This window comes from Epinephelus lanceolatus, chromosome 11, assembly GCF_041903045.1.
Source record: "Epinephelus lanceolatus isolate andai-2023 chromosome 11, ASM4190304v1, whole genome shotgun sequence".
NCBI lineage: Eukaryota > Metazoa > Chordata > Actinopteri > Perciformes > Serranidae > Epinephelus > Epinephelus lanceolatus.
In genome coordinates this window covers 8588316-8604681 of record NC_135744.1, presented here as the reverse complement: position 1 = coordinate 8604681, position 16366 = coordinate 8588316, and the positions used below count along the sequence as shown (strand labels likewise).

Here is a 16366-nt window from a genome sequence, read left to right as displayed (position 1 = left end):
TTCCAGTGATTTTACCATGACCGAGACAGAAAATAGATTATTCACCCCTGTTGACAACATCATTAACCATGACTATTCAAGGTCATGGAATAGTTCTGCATTAGAGATGGGAAACATCACAGAACATTAAGGCCGTGGTGGGAAGCTTTTACTGTGTCTGTATAGTTTAGTGTCTGTTCTCTTGTATAGTTAGAATAGATATGTGCATCACTTGATGACTAACAGGAGTTTACTCTGCCTGAACAGGAGCAGTATGAGCTGTACTGTGAAATGGGCTCCACCTTCCAACTCTGTAAGATCTGCGCTGAGAACGACAAAGACGTCAAGATTGAACCCTGCGGTCACCTCATGTGTACTTCCTGTCTCACAGCCTGGCAGGTATAGTAATGAACCGTACTGCGTAAACTTATTTCCAGACCATTTCTTTGAACAAAGGGGGCACATCTGTGGCTTTGACCGATTGCTTTTTCCATTACACACATCCATGGGACACTGTGGGTTAATGACAGAATCTGTACGTCTACATCATCACATTATCTCTGTTCTCGATGCTGATCTGAATGTTTTCTGAGCTATTCAACACTGATAACCAAGGGTTTTTTAGAGTTTTGAGTTTGAAGCTAAAAAAGCGGTTGTATATAAATGAGGAGAGACTACTGAATAATAGAAGCAGCTTTTAGCCTCCACTGCAAGATAAAAAAAAACTCTGTCCCTCACTCACTTCCTCGCTGTGTCCTTGCATCTATCCTAATCAAATTTCCACATATCAGTCAGTAGTGGGAGTGAAAACTGAGAATGTGTGCACACGGTATATTCCAGTGTTTCTGCGTGTGTTTTTCTGCTTCCTGCTGTGTGCTATTTTTTTGTAATGTTTGCATCCCACAGCACACTGTCCTGCACCGCTGCGTTCATTGTGCTTGTGCACTCAGAAGCTGTGCCAGCAAAGTGTGTTTGTAATTACCTTCCCCTAATGAGTCATTAGCATCGAGTCCAAAGACTCCCCCTGCCTCTCTCCTTTGTGTGGGACATCTGTGTTGCAGTCACAGAGAGGTGGCTCTCCAGACATGTACGAGGTCTGCACTGACTCTGATGTTATTGATCTCTGGCAGACACACACACACACACACACACACACACATACACATTCTCCCTGCAGTCCTGGACATAAGCCCAAAAGCCTGACTTGCAATGACAATTCTGTATCAAGGTTATTTTGAGTTGGTGGAGAGTACATTTGTTGTAATTCTCAGAGGGGTTCATATCAAAGACTTTTAGTCAGCAGACAAATTAGGATATTTTTTGATTGGTGTTGAATATATTTGGAAACTTTCTACAAGAGAAACCTATCACTGGACTCCTTCTGTTTTCTAACTGGAATGGTTTCAAGTAGAGACCAACAGCAAATCTTGCATTATTTATATTTTTGTATTATGCATTCTGTATTTTTTACACAAGCACACCATATCACAACGCTGCTTTTCAAACATCTACTTTGGCAGTGGAGCTTTTGCGAGGGAGGACATGGAAGATGATTCAGAGGACAATGAGTCAAGGTTTTATACACGGGGCTGAGTGCACTTTGTTTTTCAGTCAGTCAGGGCTAGAATACTTTCCATTTATCATGAGCTTTTTGTTTGCATTGCATTAGTCAGGGGTGGGTGTCTAAATGAACAAACAATGAAACACATTTTATACCATGAAAACATATTCAAATCCATTGCTTTTTATGTTTTGCTCACCAAAGTAAAGATGAAAGTGTCTTTTGGTGAAACTGCAAACATGATAAGAACTAAAGGCTCGTCAGTAGCTGCTGTGGTAACGCAGTCAGCCTGTGCTTACCCTCACAGGAAGTCATCCTCTGTAGTGTTTTTGTAGACTTTTCATTAATCTTCAAAAAAAACAAACAAGCTTAAAAGTCAAATTATACCACAACTTCTTTTTGGGGTTATCTGCCCCCAGATCAAATATTTTTGGTCACAGTTATTGTAACAAAGAAATAATGAAAGCATTTACTAAACATAGATCTGTGCTTCACAGAGTGTAAGTTCAACGGTCCTTGACGTAAAAGGTCTTGGAAAACCCTGATTCCAGCATTTGAGCAGCTTTTGGAGTGCACACAAGTGTTTGGTTTGTTCTTAAGAAGTTCATTTTCATGCCTACGGAGCTGGAAACCTTTTTCAGTATGAACACAGCTGTAGGTTAAGCAAATGAGCGCAGTCTTTCCAGAGCTCAGTCCTCTGCTCTGTAAACAGTGGGACCCAACAGCACCCACATTAACAGTGCTTGTTTGTCATACTTCCTGTTATGACAACTCGTTGTGACCCCGCCTCCTCTACAACCTCAGTCACTGAATGACTGACTGACGTGTGTCACTGCGTGTGTGAACATATGTGTGTGCTTCAGTAATGAAGTATTTTCCGCCACATTAATGAAACAGTGAGTCAGAGAGAGAGGGAACCCTCCTACCCTGTGACAGTGAGTAATCCAGCAGTGGTCCTTTCAGGTCATTGACTCAGTGGTGGTTCCCTATCGGTCCTCTCACTCTGTATATTAGTCAGCTGGGGTGGATCAGACACCCACAGTTGGCTGATGTAATTCTACATCCTGTTCTTTATAATGACCCTTTTTGATCTCTGCAGAGTATGGGGGCACATGAGAGGGTTCCCTTGTTCTTGCTATTATTTTTTTCCTGAATCAATGTAGTGAGGAATTACTGAGTGATTCACAGGGGCTTTTCTCTCTCTCTTATTTAGCAGACTGTAGGTTCCATTAGATGATGAGGGTTGTGTATCCATCTAATGACTGGATCAAGAGCATTGGAAAGTGGTAACTAGGTCTTTCCACGAAAGTCAACATCGTTCAGACTGATGCAAACAGAGCCTTGGTGACTTTCAGGTCAAAGAGATCTGGACATATGGACAAAAACTGCTTAACCCAACCAAAAATGTGGATGATGTTGAAAGCTGCTGTAATTTATTTATTCCTTATGAAGGGACACTTCATTCCAAAATCAAAAATACATATATTTCCTATTACCTGTAGTGCTGTTTATCAATCTAGATTGTTTTGGTGTAAGTTGCCCAGTGTTGGAGATATCAGCCGTAGAGGCGTCTGCTTTCTCTCCAATATAATGGAACAAGATGGTGCTCAGCTTGCAGTGCTCAAAACATTGAAAAAATCCATTTGAAAAACTCAACAGTAATGTCTCTTTCCAGAAATCTGTGAGATGATGCTGTCACTACTACTGTGTACCAATTCACGTTAAATTCATCAGTGTGAAATGTCGGTACCTGAGAGTGCATCTGGGTGAGAACACCAGGTTTAGATAAGAGGTGAAAGTGCCGCGAAGTGCCCCGAAGCCTGGAAGTCAGCCACGGAACTCTGAGGTTGATAGTGAAGCTTTGTGGAGCTGCTGGGCTCAACTTTAGATGGGAGGCAGAGGCACCCCAAAGCTGGAAAGCCGGTCACAGATTTGCACAGCCACTCATTCAGCCATTCAGTCGGTTTGACAGCAAGCCAAAACTCTTGCTGCAGCACCGATCTGTTGTGATAGCTTTTGCATTCAGAGTATTTTCTTTTTCTATATCATTTTAGTAATAGTCTGTTATCACTGCTAGATGAGCAGACACACACACGAACACAGACAAATATGCACAGACAAGCAGACAGACAGAGACACAACATTAGCTCCATGTTTTAGAAAGAGAAGTTATACTTTATTAATCCCAGAGGGGAAATTCAATTTTTTTTCATTCTGTTGTCATATACACGCACATGCACAAACAATCATTGAATGAAGAGATGTCAGAGTGAGGGGGCTGCCTTGGACAGGTGCGCCAAGCAGGTGGGGGGTTCAGTACCATGGCAGTGCCCAGGAGGCAAACTGGTACTTCTCCAGCTACCAGTCCATGCTCTATACTTGGTCCATATGGGGACTTGAACCAGCGACCCTCCGGTTTCCAAGTTCCTATGGACTGATCTAATGCTGCCCAACAAAAAAAGGGGGAGCAGAATTGTGTTTTTAGTTAACCCCTGCAGCTTGTTACATTTTTTTTGTTGTTATTACAGAGGAAGTAGAGTATTGAAAAAAGGTACTGCTGGGTACCCTTAAGGAATTCCAGGTACTGGAACCGGCACCGCCATTGGTTCAAATGTGAATGATACCCGACCCTACTCTTGTCCATACATACACTCTTTCCTCTGCGCTGTGGTACAGTTGGTGGGTGCTTATTTTATACTGTATGTCATTGATTCCTAGCGGACATCGGCTGTAAATAAGCCCAAACCCTGTCAGGGCTCAGCTGACTACTTTAAATGGCTGCCACTGTATATTGTAAAATGTGTCACTCATAGTGACAAACCTGCAGAGAATAATCACCTGATTCTGCAGTGCCCCCTAGCTCTGTTTAACATTTTAGCATCTTTGAGTACATTGTTTTGGTATTATGGCTCACAGCTTTACTGTTCTGGTTCATTCTCACTGCTCTCATCAGCATATGTTTGTCAGCGAGTTGCTTAAGCACGCTGCAGCTAAAGAGCCACATTTTATGATCAGGAGACGGTGGAGACCAAACCGGAGCAAAAAAGAGAGTGAATATCACAGGTGGCCAGACACATGACTCTAAATATATGTTAATGTTGCTCAAACTTAGTTTACCAGATGTGTGAAAAGGCAGCTATTAGCAAACATGCATCAAAATATCAACTTTATAAAGGATAATGCAGTATGTCAGTACTGTTTCTAGTGTTATGAAAAAGTGATCCTAAAGAAATCAATAAATGCATGTGTTTAGATGTCAAAGTTACATACATTAGTGGGCTACTTAATTGACTACCCATTAAAGTTCGGTCAATTCAAATGCTGTTGAAACGATGGTTATATTTAAACTAGACATTTAAAAAAGCTTTACTCCATAACCAGTGCTGCCCACTTTTAACCTCGGTGTCAAGACATCTGCAAGTCACTAAATTAATGTGGGAAGCTTGAGTATACCAACAGCTTGTTTTTGAACAAAAGGGCTATTTTCTGCATAGCTCAGAGTTGATGTAAAGCTGGACAGGTTTTTCCCCTTCATCATGACAGAGGTTCAGGAGCAGTTTGTTTTAGTTTGTCACTTAAGTCGCGTCTGTCGCTCAACAGTTTCCTCAGTGTCTCCGACCATCACACCATCTCCTCCCCTGTCTGGGTTCCCTTCCTTTCAGCCTCCCACTCCTTCCCTTCTCCACCCACTCTAATTAGGATTCAATTTCAAACATGCATTTGGTGCGTCCACCGCCAAGTCCCCAACCATATGGCCACCACAAATGCAGCTTTGTTCTCTGTAAATATTGTGTGCCTTTGATTGTAGCCCCTGAGTCAATGGCGAGAGATGCACTGAAAACCGAAACCTCTTTTATCCTATTATTTATGACCCCTGTTTGACAGAGGCAGCCATGTGGAATATGTACATGTGGCCAATGAATGTTGTAAAGTCGCAAAACAGTTTTCCCTGGAGAGGATCTACGCAAACATGTGTCCGGTTGACTTTGCCAGAATCCTTGCATGAATGAGGGAAATGCGAGTAAGATATAGGGCAGTAGTGCAGCACATAACCTTAACCATGTGTATCCCAGCTGTGTGCAGAAACAAGCCTTCCTGTTCCACAGCCCAAGTGATTCCTCATGTTCCCAAAACACAGCAGCAACAAAGCCATGCTCATCAGATTGTTAGATCTTGAAACGTCTGTAGGGTTACAAATGTCCCTGCCATACTAAAGCTTGTGTATGTTGGTGTGTGTGTTTGCATGACAAATCATGCAAACCCTTTCTCTTATCTGTTCCAGGAATCGGATGGTCAGGGTTGTCCATTCTGTCGTTGTGAGATCAAAGGCACAGAGCCCATCATTGTTGATCCCTTTGACCCAAGGAATGAGGGCAACAAGTGCTTTTTCCTAGACCAACACAGCTGTCCCATGCTGGAGCTGGATGATGAGGAAGACAGAGAGGACTGCCTGGTGATGAATGGACTGGCCAACATCAGGAAGGTAAAGACCTGCAGAACCAGCTGGTAGTTGATCTGTTGATTGGTGGTAGGTAAAAGGGCTTCACAAAATCAGATTATTCTTTTCTTTTAGTTAGGGATGCACAATAAAAGTGGCACGTCATCGGTATCCGCCAATATCAATTTTGCTGAAATACTAACAAAAAGAAAGGTTAACTGGAGGAATTTTTAGTAGACGAGGTGCATCAGAGAAAAAATATGAGAATTTAGGAGCACAATGACAAGAGCAGACAGTAAAGGTGCATGAAAAGTGATTCCAAACAAAACCACTGTCGTGTATATTTTTGTTTTTCGCAGCCCTGATAACTGCAAAGAAAGTAGTAACATCCTATTACATGTTAAGATCAAATGCAAATAGTCTGTTAAAACTACTGCACACACATATTGCTTAAACTGACACATTATTTTTGATGATCAATGATCATTTTGTACAATCAGTCCAGAACGTGTATTAAATGGTGTGTCCTCATCTCTGTTTCCCTACTAAAGTCATCTATGATCTGCCCTTACAATGTCTCTCAAGCTCTCTTAAATTTAAAGGCATTATATTACATTTTTAATTTTTAGGGTTAAGGTAAAGATTTTCTACTTTTATCTTTCACTTGGTCCAGAATTTTACTTTTAGCAGTTTAATAAATATGAACAGATGGTTAACTCTCTTACAACACTGCACCACAGCTGGTCATAAATGACTGAACAGCCCTTTAACAGATTATTTACTTTTCTATCAGCACTGTGCAGAGCGTCAGAACTCGCCCATGGTGTCTCCCAGCTCTTCACCTGTCAGCCAACACAGAAAAGTCCAGGGTGGAGACACCAGCCACTGTGTCCAGCACCTCGGCCTTCCCCCAGTCCCGCCACGACTCGACCTCATCCAGAAGGGTGCCATCCGTTCCCCGTCTGCCAGTCCCACCGGCTCCCCGAAGGTCAGTCACACAGTTCCCCACATATAAAGAAAAATAGGTTGCCTGTATTTCCTGCACATAATCACCAAAGTCAAGTGTCAGTGGGCTGTCACATGATAATTTTATTTTAAAATAAAATTTAGACAGGTCTTCAAAGCAGTGGTTCCCAACCAGTCCAGCCCCAGGGTCCAGATTTCTCCTTACTATTTAGTTTAAGGTCCACACAGTTTAATACACTTAGCATCATAATTTCGTTTGACCATGTTGTTGAGCTAGTTTGCTGTCTCTGTCAAGTAGCTGTCCATTGTCACTCATTCTACTGCAGGAAACAGCACTTCAAAATAAAATCTCTGTGCCTGAAATTTGTTGTAAAATAAAGTGTGTTCTTTACAACCTTGACACATTTCAGAGTCATTTGCGCCAAGGTGTCCCACCATTCATCATGCTCTCCACCTCCTGATGACAAAGTCAGCTCATATACTATGTCACTTGAAAAACGCTGATTTGATATGAATGAAATGTGCAAATGTAATGTATCTGTGATTTGCAGAAATGTACAATGCCAACATTTTCTTCTGGCGACTGGGCTGTGTGACCATACTGAATGCCAAAAACTAGAGTATCTTTGCATAAAGTCTCTTTATTTCTTACAGGAAGTTTCCACAAAATACTTACATAAAAACAACAGTAAAACATTAACCGTGGTGTCATTTAGAAATTTGTATAGCATTATTTTGAATGTCTCTTATCATTTCAGTGAAAATACCATGTCTCTTTCCTCTCTAGTCATCACCAGGCATGTCCAGGAAACAGGACAAGCCTCTCCCAGCCCCGCCTCCTCCTCAGAGGGACCCACCTCCACCGCCTCCTCCTGAGCGTCCCCCTCCCATCCCCCCAGAGTCGCGTCACTCTTGGCTCCCAGGTTCCTCCTCCTTATCTTCTTCCATCTCATCTTCTACTGGCACGCTGTCAGACTCCCAGATGCCCCCTGAGACACGATGTCCCAAAGACAGCCACTTTGCAGATGCCCACAGGACTGGATCGGAGCACCCGCTCCAGCTGGAACCCAGCGGCCCCTCTCACCTTAACGGAAGACCGCTCAGTTGTCCATCAGCTGGATTTGGGAGGTTACATCACAGAATGGAGGGAGCAGGAACCTCAGAGAGCTCCAAGGTAGGGCTGAGGTATCAGTTCGAACATTTAAGATGTTTATATATGACAAGTAGAAAAAACTGTTTCTTTATTTTCTTTCTTTTGTTTTCTCAATAAGCACAAAGAAATCTATGACCATGAAATTTTGCTCAGACATTCAGGGTTCTGAGAATCCCAATGTCCTTGGTTATTCTTTGCCTTTTCCTCTAGTGCCACTTGTGGTACAAAATGAAATGTCTCAACAGCAGTTGGATGGATTGTAATGAAATTATGTAGTAATTGTAATGACATTCAGGTTCCCCTCATGATGAAAAGGGATAAGTTTGGTGAACCTCTGGCTTTTAATCTAGCGCCATCATTAGGCCAACCTTTTAAGTTGTCCATGACTTTGGTTTATGACCAAATACCTGCAAAACCAATGACACACCCATCTCAGCTGGACTGCTGTAAAGCCCTGTGAGGCAAACTGTGATTTGTGATATTGGGCTTTATAAATAAAATTGATTTATTGATTGATTGACTTTCTGCAAACTTACTGAACTAAGACGGCGAACATGGCAAACATTACACCAATTATTGGATGGAGTGTCATGCAGTTTGGTGGAGTCATTCATTGTCTTGGAGAACTTTTCATTTCGCTCCACCAGCAGGTCAAAATTTCTGTTTGTCCAATACTTTGTTTTATCCATCTCATTGTTTGGCCATTGTAACAATGAGCAATGCAGCCCTACAGAGCTGCTAGCATGGCTGTACACATTTACTATGTATTCCATAATATATTCAACTACATACTAAATCCAAATAGGTTTTCATTTTTGTGCTCACACTGAAAAAGTGAGAAGTATACTCAAAGAAGTCTGTATGCATACTAAAAAACCCTTGTTTTTTTAATGGGTTGTTGATGCACAGTGCAGTGCTCAAAGGAAATTGAAGAGCTACTCACAGTTGGAAAACATTGTAGACAGTGGTAAAACAGCTTTGTGAACACACCAGAAAAAAAACACCCTTGCAAAAACATTTGTATGTCTAATTTAGAAGAGAAAAGGTCCGATATGTAACCTCCAGAGCATTGATATCGCAGCAAATCACTATTTGCTAAGTAAGGATATAATGGAGTAATGGCGTCCTGAGCAGAGAATGAAGTCATCCTCCCTCTGTGTGTCTTGAGCTGGTCAGCTGGTAAGCTGGTCCAGACGCACATGCATGTTGGTGCATGTGTGTATCACACTGACTAGCTCGTCATTGCCACTCTGTACTGCGCTCATATCGCTGATCAGGACAGGGTCATCACAGAAGCGTAGCCCCCACCGTCCAGTTCCCCCCTGGTTAACACTGTTAGCTCTGTCAGCACTTTTGTTGTTGTTTAGCACTGTTTATGGAGTTAGCACTGTTAGCTGCTAGCCACTGGCTCAGCCACCTCCATGTCGAGAACAGTGCACGGACAACTCATATGCTTTGAATTTCACATGGAGCCCCTTTAATGTACATTCACACCAACGTTGCAGTTTGTGTGACAAGCATCTGTGCATGTGTAGATGTTGCTTCATTACAATTGTATCTTTCCTGTTAATATAAAACGTTTCAGTATGTTTACTTTTTTGTAAACTAACTGCTAAACTAAAACTAAGGTGATCAGTACGTATTGCTGTGATTCAGGAGCTGGAGCAGGTCATCCTTTAATCACAAGTTTGGCGGTTCGATCCTCCTCCTTTATGCATGTCGGAGTGTCCTTGAGGAAGACACAGAATCCCAAGTTTTTAAGGCAGGCCAGCGTCTTGCATGGCAGCTCCACCACCATTGTTGTATGAATGTGTTTGTGAATGGGTCAACAAAAGACAAATTGTAAGTGCTTTGTCTGGTAAGGTCTTGTTTCAGTGAGGGGCCAATGATATCATCTTCTTTGGACTTGAACACAGCAAATACATGAGACCGAGTAAGAAGCAGTTTTAAGAAGCAGAGAGAAGTCCAGTCCAGTTGGTAAAATGTGTTTTCAGTGTCACAGTCTCTACAGAGAAACTGAAGACATAGTATAAAGGAAGGGGTGGGCTAATAGGTTTTGGGTGCCATTTGCTTTCAGCCCCACCCATGTTGATTATGAGTTTATTTTACAACTTTCAACACATTGATCCTTCTCGACCAGGTGTCCCATGGAGAGGGTATTAGTGGGACAAACAGAACCAAAGGTTATCCCCACAGCTTACTAGCATGCTAAATAATAACCTGTTTATTTTGGAAAGGTCACTCAGACTGATTTAGATTTCCAAAAGCATCTAATAACATACATTAACTCAGTGTTGGATCAGGGAAACACAGTATCTCCCTCACCTCTTACAGATGTAGGTTAGTATTGTTTATGCCATCATGTGGATGTCCTGGTGCCCATAATTTGAATATGCATTATTCATAGATGCGTACGTTTCTGTAATGTGTCATACATAGAATTTGAGTTCACTTGTTTTGTGTTGTTTTTATTCATGAGGGAGATGTGATTCCTGATTTAATTACTCATGCGTACAGTTTACCACCCTGAATGTCAAAGACATGAAACCAGAAGTAAGAACAGAAGCTTTTTCTCACAGTCACTTTGTAGATAAGACATGTAGCAGGCGCAAGACTCTTACTGTAAGCTGCTCCGCCATTCTTCTGATGTGTAAATACACACTTGAAGTGTGTTAGATGGAATGTAAATATGATAATCTATGCTAAATAATGAAATCCCTGATTTAACTGAAACTCAGTCTGACCGTTCAAATACAACCAATCAGATCCTACAGAGGCTGCCTCAACATTCACCAGAGTGGAAACCAGAGTGCTGCTGAGCATCCGCATAATTTGTACATTCTCGACACTTTATCTTTTAAAAGCTTAGTGTGCAGTACACACTCATGCACACACACACACACACACACACACACACTCAGCCAATCACTCACTCTCCCTCTAGAGACACTCTTTGATCAGAAAGTGCCTCCAGTCTGTCGCCTGTGGAGAGCATTGTCACTTTTGGTAATATTCAGGAAGTTCATGCAGTTATTTGCATACTTTTTGTCTTCCATATAGAGCTGCTTTGATTTCAAAGACAGGTGCGCTTTGTGTATGGAATATTTTTCTCAGCTAGTGTTACTGAAGGTCAAATCTGCATGAGGAGTTTCAGAACTGTCCAATGATGTGGCCTAAAACATGAAGACAGTACCACAGGCTGAAATGCTTCTCCCACAGCATCTTTATGTGTCTTTGCAGATCTGGAGAGTTACTCACTTTACTACATGCTGGCAAATCAGGCAGAAGATTCACAGGTCATGCCGTCCTGTGAATGTAGATTATTGTTGGCACAGGATCAATGCAAATCTTAGTCACAGAGGAGCTGCGTTGCATTTCCTCTCAGCAGCACTGCTTTAATGTGACATTGTCTATGTAGTGTTTTGTCATGTTGTGATAAAAGATAAAAACAGATGTCAGAAAGTAAATTATATTGTTCACAGCCCTGCCAGCTGATGATTGCAGAAAGCACCCTTAGTTTGAAATGTATCAGGTTTGATTCAAACAAGTAATTTGCACAGCAATGCTAGTAAGTTTCTTGAAAGCTCCAGTAGGTGAGGGACATATTAGTTTTCTGCAGACTTGCTGTGTCAGCCTTCATGTGTCCTGGATGTGTTTGATAAGTGGCGAGGACTAAACTGCCTTCCTCCTACGACAGAATCAGGGAGGAACATGAGAAGCAGAATCTACTGTATTAAAGTTTATTTTAGTTCATCAAGTTCAGCCAACATTAAGCTTTCAGCTGTTCCTTTGTGTTTATAATTCTCCTCCTTCTCTTGTGTTCAGCCCTTCTCTAATGGTGTGCAAGTCAGCGATGAGTATGACATCCTTCCCTCACGGCACTCGCCAACGCAGTCCTCGCTTGCCTGTAGCCACAAGTGAGTATTATACATAGACACACACACACACACACACACACACACACACACACACACAATGGGACTATTTATCCAGCGAGATATGAGTTTCCCTGGAAGTATCCTATGAAAGTTGTGAAATGATATCAACACATTTGTATTAATATGGGCAGAGAAGTTTAGAGGCATGTTTGTTCTCTGTATCCATGCAGTGGTACGTCTCTGCAGCCAGCGAGTTCCCAGTGAACTTGTTTGTAGGCCGTATCGAAAACCAGTGTATCAAAATGCATGTCTGTGTAAATCATAGAGATGAGACATGCTGGTATATCTAATAGAGATGCACAGAGACATTATTATCTGTGTTGGTATCTGTTCAACCACGGGAATTATCTGTCTGTGTTTGTATTTGAATAGAAGGAAGAAGTGGGTGTGATTTATATCAGAAGTCACGTTAAATTGTCAAGTGTTGTATTTTCTAAACTAATATTTACTGTCAATGACATTGTTTCGCCTTTAAAGCATCAGCTTGATTTAATAATGCCATATAATTAATATTTTTTTATTGTTAACTAAACAAAGTTTTATGAACTCTCTGAACCCAAACACTATGAAATGCCATTTAAGTCAGTATAAAACAAATAAGTACATAAATAAATATCCCTTCTTCTTCTTCTGGCTGATCCCTTTAGGGGTCGCCACAGCGAATCATCTGCCTCCATCTAACCCTATCCTCTGCATCCTCTTGTCTCACACCACTGACTTCATGTCCTCTTTCACTACATCCATAAATCTCCTCTTTGGCCTTCCTCTAGGCCTCTTGCCTGGCAGTCCCAACCTCAGCATCCTTCTACCGATGTACCACTATCCCTCCTCTTAACATGTCCAAACCATCTCAGTCTGGCCTCTCTGACTTTATCTCTATAAATATCCCTATGAAATGATATTGGATATTTTGCCGATATGCCGATGTGTAACAAATCATTTGGCCGATAACTGTTACCGATATCGACAATAGATATATCCAATACTATGTCTTTTTTCCCTTCCTAATTTTACTGATCATCAAGTCTCTGCTGTAGTGGAATTAACATCATATTATGCATGCATTCTCTTATTGTGAAGGCTCACCAGCAGATGGAGACATGAAATACAATACTTAATTACATACTGCAATGTATATAATCATTCATTGTGCAAATTACGAAAAAGCATGTTGGCCGATACCGATATTTCATTGTAAAGCCAATATCAGCTGATAGCGATGACGTACCGATATTATCGTGCATCCCTAATATGAAATAAATAAGAAAAATGCCTACATATGTACAAAATAATTCTTGAAATAAATGAATGAGGAAATCTATAGGAGGAAGTGTGTCAGTGGGTGCTAAGTCAAAACTCATGATACATCTTAAATGGATGAACATTGACTGAAATACAAAAATACAAGGTAAAATTATCTGTTGGTTGTTGAGTATTTTAAACGGAGCCAGTTAATACACCAGAAAACTGCATGTTCTAAGTTTCATGTTGATATATAATTTGCGTAGATTTGAAGGGAGCTCAGCTGCCACACAAGGCTTTTTTGTCTCGCCATTCCCGCACATGACGCCTCCTCCTCCTAATGTGCATGCGGGTACATCCCTAATATCTAATTTCCAATATTAAACCCACAAAGTTATTTGACTGCAGAACTGTGCAGACCAACATGGGAATAGAACAAAATAGCTGAGTGATCTGCAGTCTTAAAGCAAACTTTGGTGAAAGCTGTAACAAAATTGGACACCTGTTTTAGATTTGAGTAACATTCAGTTTAACACTAGTCAGTTGTTTAGTCTTTCCTTTCAGTCTAAAGTTTCATCTCCTGAACCTTCTTCTGTTTTTTCTCTGTGGTTTCAGACTCAGGGACCGTCAACCAGTGAGGTCTTTTAGCCTTAGGGAAAAGTCCTGGTTAGAAACAGCTTTGAAAAATGATGGCTGGATGTCTAATAGCCTTTTAGCTGCAGCCAGAATTAGATTAGGTATTTCTGTTTATCGGGCTGCTGTAGTGGAGGCAGGGGATAGAGCTGTCACTTCTGATGAAGCTTGAGCTGAGAGGGGAAGCTCTGGCTCGGCTGAAAACTATTTAGTGTTGTTAAATATTGTGAGGTTGTTAGAGTGATATACACAGCCTTGCCTTAGACAAATGGCTGCAGCTGACATGCACATATGCATTTTGCAAACACTCATTATTTTCACAGGATAACACACTTTTTATTGTGCCTCTGTGTTAGCAACAGCTGTAGCCATTTGTCCATCCTTCCATCAATCAGTCTGTTCCTCTGTCCCATTCTCATTAATGTGGTATCTCAGGAACAACTTGAGGGAATTTCTTCAAATAATAACATAAATGTGGACTTGGACTCAACAATGAACCAATTAGAATTTGATGGTCAAAGGTCACTGTGACCTCACAAAGCCGTAACTCGAGAATTCCCACACAGATTACGACAAAATTACTAACAATACTTTATTGAACTTTATTGTAACAGTACTGTCTTTCGCTTTATTGTTACAACAGTTTATTTAACCTTTATAATAATATTACTTTACACATTAACATTACTTTATTTAAGTTTATTGTAACAGTACTTTCTTTAACTATTTATCAATTTATTTATGCAACTTTATTGTAACAGTAGTTTATTTAGTAGTTTAGTATTTAGTACTCTACAGATAGAGGAGATTTCAATTTATCGCAATATTATTGGTAGGCAGTATTGCCTAGCCCGAGGTTAGATAACAAATTGTGACACTAATCTTGGGTGTCATCCCTAAAACAGTGGTGATTAAATAGATCTTCTGTGCTGCTTGGTTGAAGATGTGTGTGAATCATCAATGTTTCCCCCCAAAATACACTTAATACCTTTTATTAAAGTCTTCACTACATATATTACATGAGTCTGGACAGACATAAATGTAAATTGCAACTTGACTGGCTGGTGGAGGCGTACAGCCACAAGGTAGTATTTCCATTCACTATGTATTTGCAGACTACCATTTATTCCCAAAAGGCCTGATCTGAACCTGAATGTTTATTTAGTAAACTAACTACTGGCTTAGTTTCCATGCTCATGATTAATATGTAACAGGGGTTACAGTGGGACATGAAGCTTCTTGTAACTGATTGGCCAAAGAAATTACTGCATCATTCATGGTAGACAGCACCCTCATTGTTCCCATGTTTCATGGTTTCCCACAGAAGACACAACAGTTAGTGTACTTTGTACCTCTGCAGCACAAAAACACTGTACTGTGACACGTTAGGTATGTAAACACAGCCAGCAGGGTGGAGCCAGCTGATAAGTGGTGCTGCATAATTTCACATTACACTACACAAAATTGAAGTCTAAATGAATTTGGCTGTGGTTTGAAGTCTGTCTGTGTTGTTTTGGGACTTTTATCCATCTAGAAAGAACCTGATTATTATCAGTCACAACTTCATACGTGCAACCACTTCTGCTGATAGGCTACACTTCATGGCTTAGTATTTTGCTCCAGGGTGGCTGAGTAGTAATGAAAAAGGTGAGGGAGCTCAGCTGCTTTTCACATTTTTTCACATATTCCTTGGAGAGAGATTACACCCTACACCCTAAGTCCACAGGCCTCCCTCTCTCATATTTAAACCAAAATTGGTGTCAGTGAACTTTTAATCACTCAGGATAAAGGATGTCAGCAGGTTTAGGATAGGTTACTGTGCAGACTGGCAGATACAACTTAGAATAAACTTGGAATAAAATTGGTTAGTTGTATTTCTGTCATTTTTATCAAAGTAAAATTAGCCTTAAAAGTGCACAAAGACAAAACAAATAACAGAAAAAGGTTACAAGCATTTTGTGGGATATGTGAAAGTGCTGTTATGCACACGCAAAGTGTCTTATGCAGGGTTATTAAAATATGGTTAATTAGAGACAGTGCAGCCTGTAAGTCTGATTCTACTGACAGATGAGTCTTCCATCGGGGATAAAAACATCGGCTTACACACATATGACGTTGCGAATGGCAGTACCACGCTAAATACAGTGTTGGACAGTGATGAATATTTGTCCCACAAGCAGCGAAAACCTGTCCTGTCAAGTGGCTCTGAGTGTACAGTCTGATATGAGTCATCTTGGTCAGCTCAGATTTGTTTGTGTGCTGAAATGTATCAGCATTTTATTAGCTCTATTTACAGTGACAAATCTTTTCACTTTCATTGATATATTACAAGTTGGAGAGCATGATGCACTACTTGGACAACCAGTTCTCATTAGTTGTGACAAAACTACATACTTAGCAGGGTGCATTTTGTTTTTTTGTAATGAATTTGGGAGCGAAGTGAAAAAAGAAAAAAA

At 40.9% G+C, this 16366-nt stretch overlaps 1 protein-coding gene across 1 annotated transcript in view; it reads left to right on the top strand.

Moving 5' to 3' along the window:
• cblb (Cbl proto-oncogene B, E3 ubiquitin protein ligase) overlaps window positions 1–16366 on the top strand; it is a 75084-nt gene that overhangs the window by 52799 nt on the left and 5919 nt on the right. Inside the window, exons 9-13 of the mRNA XM_033648339.2 lie at window positions 247–378; window positions 5823–6023; window positions 6772–6966; window positions 7732–8118; window positions 11923–12014. Of these exons, the coding sequence (XP_033504230.1) occupies window positions 247–378; window positions 5823–6023; window positions 6772–6966; window positions 7732–8118; window positions 11923–12014 (1007 nt within the window). The remainder of the gene's footprint in view (window positions 1–246; window positions 379–5822; window positions 6024–6771; window positions 6967–7731; window positions 8119–11922; window positions 12015–16366) is intronic.